We start from the raw sequence: 20,549 nt of genomic DNA, 5'->3' as shown, positions 1-20,549 counted from the left end.
GTGATAGAAATAATATCATAGGAAAGCTGACTGGCACAACCTGGGAATCACAACCAGACACAGTGAAGATATCTGCCCTTGCGCTATGCTACTCTGCTGCTGAGTATGCATGCCCAGTGTGGAACACATCTCACCACACTAAAATAGTGGGTGTGGTTCTTAATGAGACATGCCGCATTATCATGGGGTGTCTGTGCCCTACACCACGGGAGAAATTGCACTGTTTAGCCAGTATTGCACCACCTGACATCTGCTGGGAAGTAGCCAATAGTGAAAGGACCAAGGCAGTGACATCTCCAGCTCATCCCTTGTTTGGGTATCAGCCAGCACGTCAATGACTTAAATCAAGAAATAGTTTTCTAAAATCTAAAGAGACACTCACTGGAACACCCCAGCAAGCGAGAGTCCAAAAGTGGCAGGCTCAAACCCAGAACCTCAATCAATGGCTGATACCAAATGAGAGACTCCCCCCTGGGGACACAGAAAACTGGGCAACTTGAAAGGCGCTGAACAGACTGCGCTCTGGCACCACGAGATGCAGAGCCAATCTTAAGAAATGGGGCTACAAAGTGGAATCCACGACATGCGAGTGTGGAGAAGAGCAAACCACTGACCACCTGCTGCAATGCAACCTGAGTCCTGCCACATGCACAATGGAGGACCTCCTTGCGGCAACACCAGAGGCACTCCAAGTGGCCAGATACTGGTCAAAGGACATTTAATCAACTACCAAGCTTGCAAACTTTGAGTTTTGTCTGTTAGTTGGTTTTGTTAAAAATGTAATACAAATGTCTGGTTGTTCCTGACACGATAAATAAATAACCTCCCTTCTAAAGCACCTTTCCTTGTATCACAGCCTGCTCCAGTGACTGCTCTTCAGAAATAGTAGCATTGCAATGCGAAATGCATGGGGCTGCAGTGACTATGGTAAATGAGTCAAAATCAGCTTTCAACTTGGGGGTGCAGGAGAGCTTTCCACTAAAACAGGCATGGGCAAACTTTCTAGCTTGGGGGCTGCAAATTAGAAAGTCGCATGCTAGCACTTCCTGCTAGGAAGACTGGCTGCCCTACACCACTGGAGAAACTAGTGGTGCAATACCTAGCTGGTATTGCACCACCTGACATCTGCCGGGAAGTAGCAGCCAATAGTGAAAGGACCAAGGCAGTGACATCTCCAGCTCATCCCTTGTTTGGGTATCAGCCAGCACGTCAATGACTTAAATCAAGAAATAGTTTTCTAAGATCTACAGAGACAAAAGGGAGGAAGGGAAGGTTGGAAGGAGAAAGAGGGAAAGATGGAAAGAGGGAAGGAAAGACAAAATGAAGGAAGGAAGGATGGATGGAGGAAAGAGGAAAGGAAGGATGAAAGGTTGGTAGGGAAGGATGGATAGAAGTAAGTAAGGGAGGATGGATGGATGAAAGAGTGGAAGGGAATGGAGAGAGGAAAGAGAGAAAGAAGGAAGGAGAAAGGGGGAGAGGGAAGGAAGGATGGAAGGAAGGACGAAAGAATGGAAGGGAAGCATGGAGGGACAGAGAAAGGGAAGGAGGAAGGAAAGAGAGCAAGGAAGGACAAAAGGGTGGAAGGGAATGGGGGAGGGAGAAAGAAGGGAGGGAAGAGAGAAGGAAGAAAAGACAAAAGGACAGGAAGGAAGGAGGAAGAGGGAGGGGAGAAGGAAGGAAGAATGAAAGGGTGGAAGGGAAGTAGAAAGAGGGAGGGAAGGAGGAAGGCAGGAAGGACAGGATGGTGAGAGAGAAGACAGCCTGAGAAAAGAGCCCAAGGAGCTGCATCCAGCCCCCAGGCGTGATTTGCCCGCATCTGCACTAATATATAGCCACCTCAAGATACAACCCTGTTTATGTAATGGAAGAGGCCACCAAGAAACAAATCAACTGACTGGGGTGGTGTGTGGTCTCTGGGCTGAATGGCTGTATTGCAGCAGCATTTTCTCCTGACATTTCACCTGCATCTGTGGCTGGCATCTTCAGGGGATCATCTGAAATGTCAGGAGAAAATGCTGCTAGAACACAGCCATACATCCCAGAAACCACACAACACCCTAGTGATTCCTGCTGTGAAAGCTTTCGGCAATACAAGTCAACAGAAGTTTAGCATTTTTCTGAAATGTACAAGAAATGCAATATTAAACATTTACATAAATTTGAACTCCCAAGAAATATTTCTGTGGTTCATTGGTCAATACCATAGTTATATCAGAAAAGAAATGTGTGTAAGCAAGTATAAAAAGAAGAGAAAAGTAACAATGATCATATTAGAAAACCAGTGTGACATTATGACATCTATTGGTAACACAATTTCCTTTAATAGGACAGTACTCTTTACACACTTGTATACTTTAAGAAAGTTACATGTATATATCTTGAGATGTACCATTAAATCAAAAATGTTATAGCTTAAATGTAAAGTCAGCAAGCATAATTACTTCTAAAGGCCTGTGTAGAATCTACTGGTGGTGATATTCCTTCAACTGCAGGTTGATGTAATGCAGGAGTAAATCGGATGCTCCTCTTATGCACCTCTTCTAATGGTTTCACATGGTGGTAGGTCTGCCACGTCTGTTTTCCAGAACAGTTGAATCCTCTGGTCTGTTTAAAATGAATTGCACATCCAAGTAAGATACTTAAATAAACTAATGATCCATTCAATAGCCCTTAGTGCAGTGGTTCTCAACTTTTCTAAAGCTGTGACCCCTAAATACAGTTCCTCATGTTGTGGTGACCCCCAACCATAAAATTATTTTCATTGCTACTTTAGAACTGTAATTTTGCTACTGTTCTGAATTGTAATGTAAATATCTGATATGCAGGATGTATTTTTATTGTTACAAATTTATCCTAATTAAAGCGTAGTGATTAATTACAAAAACAATATGTTTGGAGAGTATGGACAACAGATGATGGAATTTGCAGTACCTTCAACCGATTCAGCTCTGACTTCCACAGACCACTGAGACCCCCCACAAATTACAGAACTGGACCAAACTTAGCACAGAGAACCCACATGACCAACAGAAAATACTGGAGAGGTTTGGGAGGAATTGGCAGTGATTTAGGAGAGATGTAGTTCACTTACACCCGGAGAGAACTGAGAACCCAAACAAATATGGATCTGGACCAAATTTGACACAAATACTCATTATGCCTAAATTTGAGCACTGGTGGAGTTTAAGGAAAATAGACCCTGACATTTGGGAGTTGCAGTTACTTGGAGTTATAGTTCACCTACAATCAAAGAGCATTCTGAACACCAACAACAATGAAATTGAATCAAATTTGGGATATAGAACTCCATTGACCAACAGAAAACACTAGAGAAGTTTGGGAGAAATTAACAGTGATTTAGGAGAGACGTAGTTCACAAACAATCTGGAGAGCACTGTGAAGTACCTGAAGGGTGGATGGAAAAGTACAGCATGGGGCAGCAACACAGCCTGCCTCCTCCTCCTCCCTGTTTGGAGGTGCTGGTGGAAGAGACCGGAGAAGAGGTGGAAGAAGAGCACAGAGGAAAAGGATGAGGCCAGGCCACACTACTGCCCTGTGCTGCTCTTGTAACTCTTTGAGGCTTTGGAAACCTCAAAGAGTGGCGAGAAAAGCACAATGTGGGGCACAGCAGTGAAGCCTGCCCTCCTCCTCCTCCTCTAGGGTCTTCCTCCTCCTCTCCGTTTGGAAGTGCCCAAGTGGAGAGGGGGAGAAGGAAGAGCCCAGAGGAGAAGGACAAGGTAAGACTTTGCTGCTGCTACCCCGCGCTCCTCTCACCACTCTTTGAGGCTTCCACCAGCAGCAGATGCCTCGAAGGGGGTGAGAAGAGGGTGGCACGGGGCACAGCAGTGAAGCCTGCCCTCCTTCTCCTCCTCTAGGGTCTTCCTCCTCCTCTCTGTTTGGAAGTGCCCAAATGGAGAGGACAAGGAGGAAGAGCCCAGAGGAGAAGATCGAGGGCAAGCCTCTCTGTTGCTGCTGCCCCACCTTGGGATTCAGAGGGAGTGGGGCCAAAGGAGGCAATGTCACGACCCCTCTGAAATGGCCAGGCAACCCCTCTGGGGGTCGCGAACTCCAGGTTGAGAACCACTACCTTAATGGGACACAGAGAATATTTGCATTAGATGTCAGTAAAGGCTAAATTACAATGTTCAGAATCATGCAAACTATGAAGCTATTTGATCCAGCTAACTATAGTAGCAATTTATCTTTTAATCAAATAAGATTATCTTAGAATACACCTTTATAAGATCCTATTAGATTTATCAAAATGGGTTTGTGCTATTTTTTCATTTTACATGAAATCTTAGTTTTTTCTACCTGCATGTTCTGAAGAAATGTGCTTCTACCACGTCAGTACTGATTTTTTAAAAATATTATCCATGTATATGAACTTAAATTTGTAACCAAGACATACATTTGACTTGCGACTTCTATGCTTCTTGTGCTAATTTCAGCAGATATGATAAAAGGTAAAGGTAAAGGTTTCCCCTGACATTAAGTCCTGTCATGTCTGACTCTGGGGAGTAATGCTCATCTCCATTCCTAAGCTGAAGAGCCAACATTGTTCGTAGACACCTCCAAGGTGCATGGAGCACTGTTGCCTTCCCACCAAGGTGGTACCTATTGATCTACTCACATTTGCATGTTTTCAAACTGCAAGGTTGGCAGAATCATAGAATCATAGAATCAAAGAGGTGGAAGAGACCTCATGGGCCATCCAGTCCAACCCCCTGCCAAGAAGCAGGAATATTGCATTCAAATCACCCCTGACAGATGGCCACCCGGCCTCTGTTTAAAAGCTTCCAAAGAAGGAGCCTCCACCACACTCCGGGGCAGAGAGTTCCACTGCTGAACGGCTCTCACAGTCAGGAAGTTCTTCCTCATGTTCAGATGGAATCTCCTCTCTTGTAGTTTGAAGCCATTGTTCCTTGTCCTAGTCTCCAAGGAAGCAGAAAACAAGCTTGCTCCCTCCTCCCTGTGGCTTCCTCTCACATATTTTTATACATGGCTATCATATCTCCTCTCAGCCTTCTCTTCTTCAGGCTAAACATGCCCAGCTCTTTAAGCCGCTCCTCATAGGGCTTGTTCTCCAGACCCTTGATCATTTTAGTCGTCCTCCTCTGGACACATTCCAGCTTGTCAATATGTCTCTTGAATTGTGGTGCCCAGAATTGAACACAATATTCCAGATGTGGTCTAACCAAAGCGGAATAGAAGGGTAGCATTACTTCCCTAGATCTAGAAGCTAGACCTAACAGTGGGAATTCACCCTGCTCCCTGGATCTGAACTGCCAACCTTTCGGTCAGCAAGTTCAGCAGTTTAGCGGTTTAACCTACTGCCCCACCAGGGGGCAGAAATGGTACATCATGTTAATTTCGAAGGACTTTGACTGATTTATAATAGCGTCATCTACAGATGTTCCACAATTATAAGACAAATGACATAATCCTCATCTATAAGACATCAGGCACCTTCACCATCTCCTACCCTAGAAATCTGCCTAGATGCTTTCATATTCCATTGATCCTTCCACGACAAAATGATATATTATTAAATCCTTAAACATCTTAGCTTAATCTTAATGGGAAAGATGCCATTGCATGCCTCCAATTTCACATAGAAGAATATCTTGACTTACCTCTGAAGCAGGCAGGGACTGTGAACTTGCCATCATCACACTGAGCAGGTACTTTATAACTACAGTGTTGTTTTTTATTTTTACAGAAAAACCAAATGAACTCCGCATGTTGTACTCCATTCTTGAGGCGCTCTTGCACTTTTACTTTCTGACTGTTGTATAACACAGTGGCTCTTTTGACAGGAATGGCACATGGCGCTGTGGGAAAGGTTGGACAATAAGGCTTATGTTAAAAAGTCAAATGCCACATGAATACAGAACTCTTAATGCAAAGGCTAACATCGTTATTCAATAGTTATTTTATTGATAAGAAAAAGGCCTGTTATATAAACAAATCTTCTACAGTGATCTCTCAACTAAAATTATTTCTGGTGTGCCTTGAATTGTCATGTTTCCCTTCTGTCATGTTTTCTATATCGTTACACTGGAAAGTACATGCAAAAAGTATCTGCACATACTATTGATGGTTAGTAGTTTATTCTTATTGTTGTAAATATTGTCAACGTTTTTTCCTCTGCGTCAATATGAATCAAAACATGGTCATCACAATGTTCCATTATATATGTCACGCAGGTAACATGTTTTAAAAGGTCTTTGATAAAAAATGTTGTCGAATTCCTTTGAAAGGAGTTGAATTTAACATTAACTACAACTGTTTTATCAGTCTTAAATCCTAAATTAGGATCCCATTTGATCCCTCTAGATCAGTATTTCTCAACCTGGGGGTCAGGACCCTTGGGGGATCATGAGGGGGGTTTCAGAGGGGTCACCAAAGACTATCAGAAAACACATATTTCTGATGGTCTTAGGAACCCCTTTGGCAGAGAAGGCTGAAGATCTCTCTGCCTGTCTTTCTCTTCCTTGTTGGTGTTGGTGAACTACAACTCCCAGAATTCTAAAACCACCCCAACCCCACTGGTATTCAATGCTGGCCATGTAGATAGTGTGCCAAGTTTGGTGCAGATCCATTGTGGGCTGGGTTAAAAGTGCTCTTTGATTGTAGGTGAACTATAAATCCAGCAATTACAACCCCAAATGTCAAAGTCAGTTTTCCCCAAACTCCACCAGTGTTCATATCTGGGCATATTAAGTATTTTTACCAAGTTTGGTCCAGATCCATCATTGTTCGAGTGCAGTGCTCTCTGGAGGTAGGTGAACTACAACTCAAAAACTCAAGGTCAATATCCACCAAAACCTTCCAGTATTTTCTCTTGGTCATGGGAGTTTTGTTTGCCAAATTTGGTTCAACTTCATTGTTGATGGAATTCAGAGTGCTTTTTGATTGTAGGTGAACTATAAATCCCAGCAAATACAACTTCCAAATGACAAAATAAATCCTCCCACCTCACCACACTAGTATTCAAATTTGGGCTTATTGGGTACTTGTGCCAAATTTGGTTGAGCGAGTAAAAATACATCCTGCATATCAGATATTTACATTACGATTCATAACAGTAGCAGAATTACAGTTATGAACTCGCAACGAAAATAACTGTATTAAGGGGTTGAGAAACACTGCTCTAGATCTATGAGGTGGCAAGTCAAAGAAGAAAGAGAATGTCTTGTGGGCTTATTACCTGGATCTATTGATTGAGTTATTTTGTCAGCAGATTTCTCTTGGTGGATTTTGGGCATTCTGTCCGTGTCACCTTCTACCATGAAATCATTCTAGTTCATGTAGGTATTTATAGCAACAGAGAATTACTATCACTGGTCAGCTGACCTAAACTATCTGATGGATTCGTGAACAAAAACAATATTGATTGATGTTTCTATCCAGAGTTCATCATTTCCCATGTGGATGTTTTTTTAATGATTGCATTAAAATCGTATTATAAACATCAAACCTTTTCTGGATATTCACACTGATATACCAGATGCTAAATTGTATCTCTGCACTGCAAATTACAATGATTGCATAAGCTGTATTGTAAATATATTACGCCATCTGTGCTGTCTTAGAGATCACTAAACTCCATACCTCTGCAGGTTGGTTTTCTTGACCATTGGCCTGTCTTCTCACATCTGGATTCTACAGGTCCATCCAGCACATATGTTGGATTGCAACCATAGGTCACAGTTTCTTTGTAATGGTATGGTCTGCGAAGAAGCAAATATATGTATCCATTTTCTATACCATCTGGTCGTGGACATTCAACAGCTGTGGTAAGAAAAAGTGAAGGATCTTGTAAGAAGATGCAATATTAGGTTACATATCCAAAGCAAAAGAAAAGCTCTGTACTTGTTCCAAAGCCAATGTTTCAGGGGGGAAAAACAGCAGAACTAGTACTTTAGAAAGATTCATAGAATTGGAAGAGACTGCATGAACCATCTAGTCCAACCCCCTGTCATGCAGGAAAAACACAAAGTACTCGCAATAGATGGCCATCCAGCCTCTGTTGAAAAGCCTCCAAAGAAGGAGCCACCACCACACTCTGAGGAAGAGAGTTCCACTGCTGAACAGCTCTTACGATCTCATCACAAAGAGCTAAAATTGGTGGCATGCACTGATTTTAGCCCAGAGCACACCCGGACCCATCAAATGACACCAGTGTGGTTCTGTGGGTGAAGGAGGGCTCTTATATTGCTGTAGAATCCATGGGGGGAAGCCATGCACTCATGCTGTATCTGGGCAATGTGGGGCATGGGGCACCAGATTCCCCACGTCGCTCTACAAAGCGGAGTGACACCAATGGCCATGTGATAAGATTGTTACGGTTAGGAAGTTCTTCCTAATATTCCTGGAATTTGAATCCATTTTTCCGAGTCCGAGTCTCACTCTCTGCCCCGGAGTGTGGTGGAGGCTCCTTCTTTGGAAGCTTTTAAACAGAGGCTGGATGGTCATCTGTCAGTGGTGATTTGAATGCAATATTCCTGCTTCTTGGCAGGGGGTTGGACTGGATGGCCCATGAGGTCTCTTCCAACTCTTTGATTCTATGATTCTTCCTTATGATACCCTTGCACATATTTATACATTGCTATCATGTTTCCTCTCAACCTTCTCTTCGGTAGGCAAAACATATGCACTGCAGTTCTTTAAGATGCTCCTCATAGGGATTCATGGTATCCAGACCTTTGATCATTTTAGCCACCCTCCTCAGGATATTAATAAACTCGTTTTCCTCCTTTCTGCATCATCTTCAAAATAACAGCATTGTATTCATACAAACATTCACCCAAACACTTACATCTGCATTCTGGTATTGCACTCCATTTCCCATCAGCCTGACAGACAGCTATTTCATTTCCAAACAGGGCATAAGGCAATAAACATTCAAATTTGATTTCGTCTTGGAAGACTGATATGTTTCCTGGCTTAAGTCTGTGGTACAAAAGGACTGAAAATTCACAAACTGGAGGTTGAGGACAAATCACAGCTGGAAAAACAAAACAAATTTACTTCACACAGTGGAATCACCATATAGAAGGTTTTCTTCCTATATTATTGGGGTAGAAAACCCCGGGACTCTTGACTGTTGTCCTTTGTGCTTCCCCAAAGAACTGAATTCTGTTCTGTCATTAATCGATGGTTTCTCAGGCCCCTTCCACACAGCTGAATAAAATCGCACATTATCTGCTTTGAACTGGAATATATGGCAGTATGGACTCAGATAACCCAGTTCAAAGCAGGTATTGTGAGATTTTTTGTTTTGATATTCTAGGATATAGGGCTGTGTGGAAAGACTTCCAGTTTTCTACAGTTCTTTCCTATTCCTTTTATAAAATTTCTCTACTTGGAACAAGTGTGTTCCAGTAAAATATGCTGTTTTTTTTTTTATCCAATTCCTTGAAATTGGCTGTTTGGTTGAAGGAGGGCCCCCACATTATCAGATGGAATTTATTATACAGTATTGTGTATGCCCCCCCCCCCATGAAACTGTAAAATGCAGTACAGTAGCCAATTATTAATTTTTTTAAAAAACTTGTAATACCTTCCTTTTCTTAAAGATATTTAGAAGAACAAGAATCTATATCAAATGTGAAAGATTCCCCCAAATTGTATTTCTATTCCAGGCAGATTTTGTTCCCATCTTCAATTTAATGTATTGAATAGATTTGAAATCCAAGAAACATTTTGCACTCATCAAGTAAATTTCAGTGCTAAATATAGGTAAAATATTCCAAAACTTTTAAAATTGCCCAAAAATCAGTAGACGTATGAAACTTTCTAAAACTTGGAATGATGCCCTGGTTATCTTCTGTCATTGTAGAAAAAAAATAAGGAAATAGCTCTTTTTTAAAAAATAAATGTTTGTAAAACTTTTTAAAATCCCAAAAAGTCAATGGTTGAGGGAAACATTTTGAAACTTTGGGGGGGGGGATAACAGTGGTAAATGTGTTCTACAATTGTAGCAAGTGATAGCTCTAGCAATGAGGGAGAAAGAAGCCCCTGAAGTTTCCCCATTGGCACATTACTTAATGAAAAAGTAATTCATTACTTTGTTATAGTTACAATCGAAACCCCGTATGATATTTTAGAAACACATTAGAAATTATTTGCTCCTCTTCCCCCTTCCCCCCCCCCCCCCCAAATTTAGTAATGAGTATTGAAACAATCTTTTTCAATGATCGCACAGGCCTATTCTTCCTTAGGCATGATCCTACTTCAGTTTTAACAAAAAGAAAATTGAAGATTTTCCACCTTACAGACTCGCACAACTTTCCATACAGAAATCTGTTTTGGTTTCTCTTTGTAAGAACTAACCGGGCATCACCACAATGAGGAGCTATAATATCTGAAGTATATTGGACAGTGGACTCTATACAATTTTAAGGTTTCCTCCATTTCTGTTTCTGTATTTGGTGTATTCTTTACTTTCAAATGCAACCACTCAGCCATTGTCACCAATTCACTATTTTCAGAACTAGCCTTTGAGCCTGATTCCATTCCTTTATATCCAAAATTAGCCTTATCAGTCAGGTATTTTAGCATTAGCACATTCCTGAAAGCATTTTGATGCCTTTGTTATCAACAATATTACTAATAAATTTCTCTACTTTCCATCCGCATGAGTCAGTTGCCCTCCAAGTATCTTTATATAGATACTAATAATTTATCTTACATACGTTGACATTTAGGAAGCTTAGCACTCCATTGCCCATTTTTCAGGCATTGGCTGGTGTTAGGTCCTTGAAGAATATACCTGAAAAATAAAATATGTATATAGAAGCAGAATATGGAATATTCACATGAGGAATTTATGAACTTCTTCATGGCATATGATTTTTTATATGTATAAAAAGGAACACCAAGTGAAGAACATTACTAGAATTTTCAGGTCATAGTCTGTATTAGCTATACCCACCATGTGTTGCTGTGACCAACCTTCCTTCCCTCTTTCTCTCCTTCTTTCTTTTTCTTCTTCCTTCCCTTTTTTCTTTACTTCTCTCCTTCCTTCCTTCTCTTCCTCTTCCCTTTCTCCTTCCTTTTCTTTCCCTTCCTCTTTCTCTCCGTTCTTCCTTCTCTACCTATGCTTGGACTGCAACTCCCAGCAGTCCTCCTGATCAATCTATCTACCTACCTATCTATCTCTATCTAATCTATCTTTCTGGAGAATTGCTGGGATTTGCAGTCCAGAAGTAGGAAATTGGAAATATGCAAGAATTGGGATGCTCTCAAAGAAATCCAAGGAGAAGAAAACTTGCATCTTGGAAGCAGTGCATTTGGATCATCCTCCTCTCCTAAAGGGCCTGGTCTGGGGGATGCTGGGAGCCAGAGGCGGCCCTAGGTAATTTTCAATGGTAAGCAAACAGTATTAGGCGCCCCCTCCCCAACCAATCACTGATATGTATTTTCTGTTCGTCATGGGAGTTCTGTGTGCAATATTTGGTTCAATTCCATCATTGGTGGAGTTCAGAATGCTCTTTGATTGTAGGTGAACTATACATCCCAGTAACGACAACTCGCATACATCAAGGTCTATTTTCCCCCAAGAGTGCCCTTGGGCAAAATCAACTATACCGCAAATGCTTACTTTGTGTAATGGGTTGAGCCCCTGCTGGGAGCTGTAGTCACAAAGACAGTGTGGATATGCTATTGTGTGTTTTGTTTGCCAGGGGGGGTCATATTTGCACATGTGCTATAATGTATTTTGCTTTTTTGGCTTTTTAAGTCCCTTCTGTGTTTTTCATTGTTTTTATGAGTGATGGTCACTCATTGGCCTGCTAGGTGTATTGTGTCCAAAATTGGTGTCAATTCGTCCAGTGGTTTTTGAGTTATGTTAATTCCACAAACTAACATTACATTTTTATTTATATAGATATCATACTTAATCTGTAATACAAGCAGAATTCAACAAGTCATAATTCAAGCAAGCACCAATGATTAGGTCAAACATCCTGCAAGATGTCTTTCCAAAATTTCTATTTTGTGGGAATCAAGCCTCCCACAAGATGGTAACACATCCGAGCGTCCCCTGGGCAACGCCTCTGTAGACAGCTGATTCTCTCACACCAAAGAATCAGCTGCGGTATGACTTGCAGTATGTTCTTGTAAAGAAGTTGATTATAAATTGTATGACTTTAACTGTATTTGTGTTTAGATTGGCTGCACTAATGCTGGAGCGGCCTAACTGAGAGGGGTGCGTTGCCATGGAGACGATGCTGTAGAGAGAAGTGGGAGGAGCTTAGAGGGGAGAGTTTGAAAAACGACAGTTTAAGTTCAGTCAGAGTTAGGGTTTAGGGTTAGAGGAGTGAGCAGTCAGGAGTTAAGATTGGAGGGTGAGGAATTGGTAGAGGAAAGATTAGGAGGTTATAGCTGTAAAAGAGTGAATTGTGAAGCAAAGTTTTGAGGCTTTGGAAAGCCAGATTAAGCTACTGGAAGTTTCTTAGCCTAGAGAGGCTGATAAGGGAAACATAACCAGTATTCCGTTAGTCTAAAGAAAGGCTAAAGAATAAGCTTATTAAGTATCTGATCAAGGGAGGATCAGATAAGGGAGACATCCCTGTATTGGAACTTTGTTTTGTAATAAGTGCTTCACCTCAGGAAGATACTGTATAACCTGAAAAAGTGTAACATTCAACTAACCAAGCATTATTCTGAGTTCTATAAGAAAAGTTACAACTTGCAACCACACGCTTTGTGCTCAATAAACTTGTTAACTTTTGTTTGAAGACTGCCTCACCTCCATTAATTCTGCGTCCAGTGTGCCATATCTCCCAATAATACCTCACATCACACATTGGTGGCACCATTAAGAGTAATAAATAATAAATCGTCCCTCCTCTCTCCTAAGACGTTACAAATTGGTGGCATATACGCTCCTCTTTACATTCTCAATTCACTTCTGACACTACACACACACACACACACATATATATAGTTGGACTGCATCAAGACACCGTTCCACAACATGGATGTGTTTGGAAATATTTTACTTTAGCCAACAAGTACTTTTTAGCCTTTAATATTAAAAAGTGTACAATTGCTTCTGCCAGGATTTCATAAGCTTTTTAGTGGTGTAAAGGAATAGTTTGGAATGAAAATACCGTAATTGTGTCAGAAATACAGAAGCCTTAATTGTGCAGAAGAAATAGGCTGATTCTGTCCCATAAAAAAACTTTTTGTAGCAACATTTTAGATGATTTGAAATTTATTTGAATTGACTGATTCATTTATCCCATGACAGACGTACTACATATTGAAAAGCTTGAAAACAGTCGTTGGCAAATGCAATTGCAGATTGTTGATAATAAACATCTATGCTCAAATATGTTCCAACCTCTTCAAAGTATCCTTCCAAGTTTGGGAGACACTTATTGGTTTTTGTAAAAGTAGAGGTGGCCCTAGGTAATTTTCAACGGTAAGCAAACAGTATTTGCCCCCCCCCCCCCAACCAATCACTGATATATATTTTCTGTTCGTTGTGAGTTTTGTGTACCATATTTGGTTCAATTTCATCACTGGTGGAGTTCAGAAAGCTCTTTGATTGTAGGTGAACTAGGCATGTAGCCGGGGGGGGGGGGGGGGGGGGGGGCTTGAGGGGCTTCAGCCCCCCCCCCCCAAATTCTCATGGTGTTTCGTGAAAAGGCCTTACTGGTGCATTAGTTAAACTGTTATGTTTATTCATATCATGATCTGATCACCATACTCAATATATCCCATATGCATGGGGGTATTGGGGTAATGATACAAAAGGTTTGCTAGGCTAGACCCTCTTTCACTCAGACTCAGACTTTTAGCCCCCCCCCCCCCCCGAAACAAAATCCTGGCTACGGGCCTGAGGTGAACTATACATTCCAGTAACTACAACTCGCATATTTTCTATTTTCTCCCAAAAGCGCCCCTGCGCAAAATAAACTATACTGCAAATGCTTACTTTGCGTAATGGGTTGAGCCACCCCTGTGTAAAAGACAGAAATATATCCTCAGCATATAGTTATATAATGTGCTCTTTTAATTAATTCTGATTCCATTAATATTATGCTCAGCTCCAACTGCTTTCTAAGGGCACTTCCCCACAGTCATATAACCCAGAATATCAAGACAGAAAATCTCACAATATCTGCTTTGAACTGGGTTTTCTGAGTCTGTACTGCCATACATTCCAGTTCAAAGCAGATAATGTGGGGTTTTATTCAGCTGTGTGGAAGGGGCCTATGTAATAACAAAAAAGGGGGGTGGCAACATTTTCCAGTTTCCCTGCTTAAGCAAATTGGTGGTGAGTCTACCAGTATTTTATTTATGTGGGTAAATGCAGCAGAACGTTAATAAATTTGATAGGTGGCTAATAAAAAGATTATGTAACATCCACCTCCTTCTCAAAGCATGAGGAGGTGTAACTAATTCAGATTCTCAAAAGATTTTTTATTATTTTTGGCTATGGAACAGAATTAGCCTTATTGAAGTTTGGCAGTGAAATACTATATTTAAGGTTCTTAAAATCACATCTAAGAGTTTGCAATTTGGAACAAATCCAACCTGGTCTGATATAGCAATATAAATGTGTTGAATCTGGTTTTTTTTAAGATCTCAAATTCTTCAAGTTCTGATTAAAAGGTTTTGTGTCTATAGGCGGCTTTTTATTGTGTCAGAAGCTAATTGAGAATACACTGTAAGTCGCTTTTGGTCTGAGAGAATTGGCCAACTGCAAGGACGTTGCCCAGGGGATGCCAAGATGTGTTACCACCTGGTGGGAGGCTTCTCGCATGCCCCCACATGGGAAGCTGGGGCTGACAGATGGGAGCTCTGGTCTTCAGGTCAGCAGTTTAATCCATTGTACCATCACAGTTCCTTTATAGACTGCTACCTGGCTGGTAAATCTACCGAATTTGTAAAATTTTGCAGAATGTTGTGATCAATCTAAATGTTTAACAAAAATTACCCGTTTGTTTGTTTTGCATTAAAACAAATCTTGAGTGGTGTTAGGAAATTAATATTATGTTGAGATCCACAGTGGCCAGAACCAAAAAGCAAAGTATTTGAAAACCAACAAGGCAGACAAATGTATAACTGAGTTAGTGGTCTAAATCATACTGGTGAATCAAAGTAGAGAAAACTTCATTTAGCAATTGTTAAATTTAAAACACAGACAAATCCTATGGATTCAATGAGTATACTCCAGTTTGATTTAACCATGGGATTTAGGCCAATATATAGCTTCTAGTATTTATGGTTATCTCTCCGAATCCAAGACAAACTATCCAACATTTTAGAGAGAAAAAAGATAATATATTTCAATAGTGAGAAAACATACGACTTACCCTGGGTCACATGAAAAGTTTATAAAATTTGGGTAGCTGAAGTCTGTAAAATGTATATTTCCATTCTTCAAGAGTCCAGGATCAGGACATTTTTTTGCTGTTTGAATACATGAGATTTTTTTCATTATATTTAGATGATTAGAGAGACAAACAAACAGACAATTCCAGTCTTAAGGCAATCAAGTGCTTTCAATGAGCCATTACATACTGTATTCACAAAACCCGCAGGGGAAAAAGATGTATTACAATACATTGTGGGTTTTTATGGAACTCTTGAAATCTCAAAATATGCTGCTGGAATATTGTGGAAGGCAGGTTGGAAATGAGAGTATCAAGTAGCCACTGACCAAATAGTCCTACTACTGAAAAGAGATAAACAAAGCAGAAAAGCCCTCCATGTTCAACTTCCAGAGAGTTAGTTATTCCTGGTGCACCAACACCAGGAATAGCTAAACTAAGGTCTGGGGGGCAAATGTGGCCCCCTGGGTGCTTACATCAGTTTCTCCTCATTTTCCTTGTCTTCTTAGCATAAAGACATGGTGGCCTGCCACATCTTATGCAGAAAGGTTGGGGGAGGAAGGTACATGGCAGTTGATTGCTCTCTGGAGTGCTCTCAGTCACCTCATGTCTCACCCTCCTCCCAGCATAATGATGGTGCGAGCAACCCTGTCCTTTTGCTGAGGATAGCTCGAGGAAGGCATGGAACAGCTGAAAGCCCTCCGGAGTCCTGTCTCGTCGTCCTTCTGGCATAATGCCGAGAGGACAGCCTGAAGATCAGGGAAGGAGGATCAGGCAGTTGCCACATGTCTTGTTTCCCTACTGGCATAAGGATGGGGTGAGTAACTTCATCCTTAGGCCAGGAGGACAACCTGAGAGTGACCCAGGACCTGGCCTGCCCCCTACCAGTCCCACCCTCTAACAGGCCCTGTCCCTCCCAGGGCCATCCCACCTAATGAGTACCCAACCACCCTCCCTCCTGGCCTGTCCCTCTCAAGTCGGGCCCACAATGCGGTCCCAAGGCAAAAAAAGAGTGCCCATGCCTGATCTATACTGTAGAATGAATGCAGATCGGCATAACTTTTACTGCCATGGCTCCATGGTATGGAATCATAGGAGTTGTAGTTTGAACAGATCTTTAGCCCTCTCTGCTGATCCCAAACGCTTTCATTATTCCATGTGATGAAGTAGTTTGATTTAGACATCTAGTCATAATTCATTTTTTGCACTTCTCGCACAAATCTGTCATCAGATGTCACATAGCAACCATTCATATATTTAGAACACTGGACAATCATTAATCAACAGTCCAAATTAGAATAGATCTATTGAAGTGATGGGCCGGGCTTTAGCACAGCAGATGCAGCCAGATGCAACTGCCAGATGCAATAAATCTTGCCAACTGAAAGGTTGACAGTTTGAAGCCCTGGTCAGAACAACTTCTGCCCACCTAGCAATTTCAAAAATAGCAATGTGAGTAAATTAATAGGTACTGCGTAAGCGGGAAGGCACCCATAAGGCACCCATAAGGAAATGCCAGAAAAATGCCAGAAAATGCCAGTGATTTGATCAACGAGGGAGTTTACAAACAAGGATCTTTGGCAGGGAAGTGGAGTGACAGCACCACTTCAAACCACTTCGGCCAGAACCGAGCACAGCCTCCAAGATGCCAAAGATGGGAAAGCCTATATATACCTCTATCTATGTACAGTTGTCTGTTTTGTCAATGCATAACAGCATTGAATGTTTGCCATCTATGTGTTCTGTGATCTGCTCTGAGTCCCTTTCGGGGTGAGAAGGGCAGAATATAAATACTGTAAATAAATAAACGATGGAATTTCCTCAAGTGCTAAATTTCCATTCAGTTGTTAATTTCTCAGGTTTATTCTAACTGGAATTATTAGTTCGTTAGTTGGGACTAGGACAAATTCTTAGAGTGTCCCTGGTGACACAGATTATATGCTTTGCTTGCACTGAGTAGAATGGAAATAAACACATCCTGTATATAACTGGCCATTAATTAACATAATCATTTCCTTTAATGGAGGCTTTTTAGGACAAATCAATTACTAAAAACCTGTCCTGTCCCCCACAGGATGGATAAAAGTAAATTGCCTAGAATATCTAAGGTGTAGTAAATCATGATGATTAGTCCCAAAGATAATACCGTACTTTTTCTTGTTTTAAAGGCCTTGAAAAGCTTACCCTGTGCTGCAAAGACACTATGCACAAGAGCAACGGTCCCTACGATGAGAAGGACTGGAGACATGACTGCTGAATAGCAAGCTGATAAAATGAGTTCAAACACAGTACTTTGGTTCCTTAAAAAAAAGAACAGAAATAGATAAAAATTTCCTGACATGGTTTATGTATTTATTTATTTATTGCATACAAATTGGGGAGGAGGCAATTCCTAGTAATACTGTTGAGTATTACCTTGAACAGTGAGTTAGGCAAAATCCAGATAATGGGTGATTTCAAAGGTTTGGTTGAAAAATGATAGTTTGAATTACAGGTGTTCACATTCACAATACAGTGTACTATTTCTTCATATCTAAAAAGTCCATCGCAGATCTTGCCATTTTGGAGAGCTATGCCTGTTAAGCATTGTTGTCTCAGGAAAGATATCTTAACTGCTGTTGTAGTTGTTTATTAATGCATAGATCAGTGTTTCTCAACCCTGGGGGTGGGGTGTCAGAGGGGTTGCCAAAGACCGTCAGAAAACTATGTTGGTCATGAGGGTTCTGTGAGGGAAGTTTGGCCCAGTTTTATCATTGATGGGTTTCAGAATGCTCTTTGATTGTAGGTGAACTATAAATCCCAGCAACTACAACGTCCAAATGTCAAGGTCTATTTTCCCCAAACTCCACCAGTGTTCACATTTGGGCATATTATTTGTGCCAAGTTGGGGCCAGATCCATCATTGTTTGAGTCCACAGTGTTTTCTGCATGTAGGTGAACTACAACTCCAAAACTCAAAGTCAGTGCCCACCAAACCCTTCCAGTATTTGCTGTTGGTCATGGGAGTTCTGTGTGCCAAGTTTGGTTCAATTCCATCATTGGTGGAGTTCAGAATGCTTTTTGATTGTAGGTTAACTATAAATCCCAGCAACTACAACTCCCAAATGACAAAATCAATCCCCCTGATCCCATCAGTATTCAAATTTGGACGTATCAAGTATTTATGCCAAATTTGGTCCAGTGAATTAAAATACATCCTGTATATCAGATATTTACATTATGATTCATAACAGGAGCAAAATTACAGTTATATGTAGCAATGAAAATCATTTTATTTTTGGGGGTCACCACAACATGGGGAACTGTTTTAAGGGGTCGTGGCATTAGGAAGGTTCAGAACCACTGGCTTAGACCATAGGCCATTCGCATACAGATAAAGAAATATGACATAAAAGTGCAACAATATTAAATCTATATAAATAAAAATTTAATGTTCGTTTGTGGGATTAACAGAACTCAAAAACCACTGGATAAATTGATACCAAATTTGGACACAAGACACCTAACAACCCAATGTATGTCCCTCATTCAAAAAAAATATGATTTTGTCATTTGGGAGTTGTAGTTGCTGGGATTTATAATTCACCTACAACCAAAGAACATTCTGAACCCCACCAACGATGGCATTGAACCAAACTTGGCACACAGTTCTCCCATGACCAACAGAAAATACTGGAAGGGTTTGGTGGGCAATGTCCTTTGGTTTTGGAGTTGTAGTTCACCTACATCCAGAGATCACTGTGGACTCAAACAATAATGGATCTGGACCAAACTCTACACAAATACTCAATATGCCCAAATGTGAACACTGGTGGAGTTTGGGAAAAATAGAATCTTGGCATTTGGGAGTTGTAGTTGCAGGGATTTATAGTTCACCTACAATCACAGAGCATTCTGAACACCACCAACAATAGAATTGGGCCAATTCTCCCACAGAGAACCCCCATGTGGCCCACAACAACGCGTGGCAGGGGACAGCTAGTACTACATAAAATAATGAGCATATGGATCTTTCTCATTAAGATTCAATACTATTGAAATCCAATATGACACTCTGAATACAAACAACAGTGCTAACATTTAGATTAGACAAAATATCACCCACTAAGGGCATTCACACGGCCATCAACTGCAGTATCAGCAGTAAACATGAAAGCTCGTGGTTGCATTTTCCATAAGACCTTGTCAACCAACAAATGGTGGAAAGTGAAATGAAAAATAAAATCTTATCTCCCACAAAAATGAAAAAAAAAACTTTTTTAAATACAAAACCTATGGTGTATCATTCCTTAAGATAATGCAGTTCTCTTTTCATGCTAAATAATTAGATTAGCTTACCTTAAGCTATGAGTACAGTATAAGTTAGAGCATCAGTCCATAGGATGAGCAAGGATGGTGGTATTGCTGCTGGATTTCAAGCTGTCAAATGAGCCTAAACTCAGAACGTTGCCTCCTAAAATTAACAGGACAGAAAGGATAAATATTAACACACATTGTTTATTTATGTTTTGTAGTACACACAGCCAGAAAAGAGAAATTCCCCATGCTGCTGAGTAAACAGACTGAACCTTCAGGCAAAAGTCTGTGCAATCCTCATAAGAATCCAGAAAACAGTGTAGTTCAAAGGTCTAGTTGTTCTGAACGAATTGCTTCATGACATAGTATTTATCAGCGGAGCTGATTGGAGGAAACTGATGCAGTGGGTGGTGAGTGATTCACAATAATAATAGGGAGTATTGTCTCATCTTTCCAAATCAACATCTCATTTCATTTCTTTGGAAATGTCAAAACTGGAGGAAGCTCAAGCTCACAGTCCTTAGCCCTTGGGGCTAAAATCAGTCAAGTTGTGTTTGAAATTCCCAAGACAAGAAGAAACAATTTGATTTTAGAACTTTAACTAAATTTGAAGTTGTCAGCAACAACAACACACTTTATTTATATTCTGCCCTTCTCCCCTAGGAGACTCAGAGCAGATTACAGCATTTACAGCAGACATAGGCAAACATTCAATGCCTTGCAATAGCATACAATGAGACACACAAACACAGACAAGGCAAAGGCTTCTCCTTTCATTTCTGGCTTTTGGAGCTAGTGCTCATCTCTGGCTCTGGGAGAAGTGTTCTTCTCCATTTTCAAGCTAAATTGACAATTGTCAGCTTTCTGTTGTGTCACCTTTCTGTTGTGTTGCCAGCA

At 40.8% G+C, this 20,549-nt stretch overlaps 1 protein-coding gene across 1 annotated transcript; it reads right to left on the bottom strand.

Annotated features, from left to right (window-relative positions):
* Positions 1 to 2,297: 2,297 nt before the first annotated feature.
* Positions 2,298 to 20,135, bottom strand: LOC132767767 (beta-2-glycoprotein 1-like). The gene is made up of 8 exons (XM_067464222.1): positions 19,695 to 20,135; positions 17,541 to 17,656; positions 15,339 to 15,435; positions 10,704 to 10,780; positions 8,825 to 9,013; positions 7,618 to 7,797; positions 5,637 to 5,834; positions 2,298 to 2,604 (listed from the first exon to the last, which is right to left on the bottom strand). Exons 2-8 carry the CDS (start codon positions 17,602 to 17,604, stop codon positions 2,528 to 2,530), a joined length of 882 nt encoding a protein of 293 aa, XP_067320323.1. The 5' UTR covers positions 17,605 to 17,656; positions 19,695 to 20,135; the 3' UTR covers positions 2,298 to 2,527.
* Between the last annotated feature and the right edge of the window lie 414 nt (positions 20,136 to 20,549).

Source organism: Anolis sagrei, chromosome 2 (genome assembly GCF_037176765.1).
Source record: "Anolis sagrei isolate rAnoSag1 chromosome 2, rAnoSag1.mat, whole genome shotgun sequence".
Taxonomy (NCBI): domain Eukaryota; kingdom Metazoa; phylum Chordata; class Lepidosauria; order Squamata; family Dactyloidae; genus Anolis; species Anolis sagrei.
Note: the sequence above shows the minus strand (reverse complement) of the source record. Positions and strands in the feature narration are given on the sequence as shown.

Coding starts and splice junctions, on each gene's coding strand:
- LOC132767767 (XM_067464222.1), bottom strand. CDS start 17,604: ATGTCTCCAGTCCTTCTCATCGTAGGGACCGTTGCTCTTGTGCATAGT. Junction 7,798..8,824: donor TGCAATACCAGAATGCAGAT/GTAAGTGTTTGG, acceptor TTCTTACCACAG/CTGTTGAATGTCCACGACCA. Junction 5,835..7,617: donor AAGAAAACCAACCTGCAGAG/GTATGGAGTTTA, acceptor CCTTTCCCACAG/CGCCATGTGCCATTCCTGTC.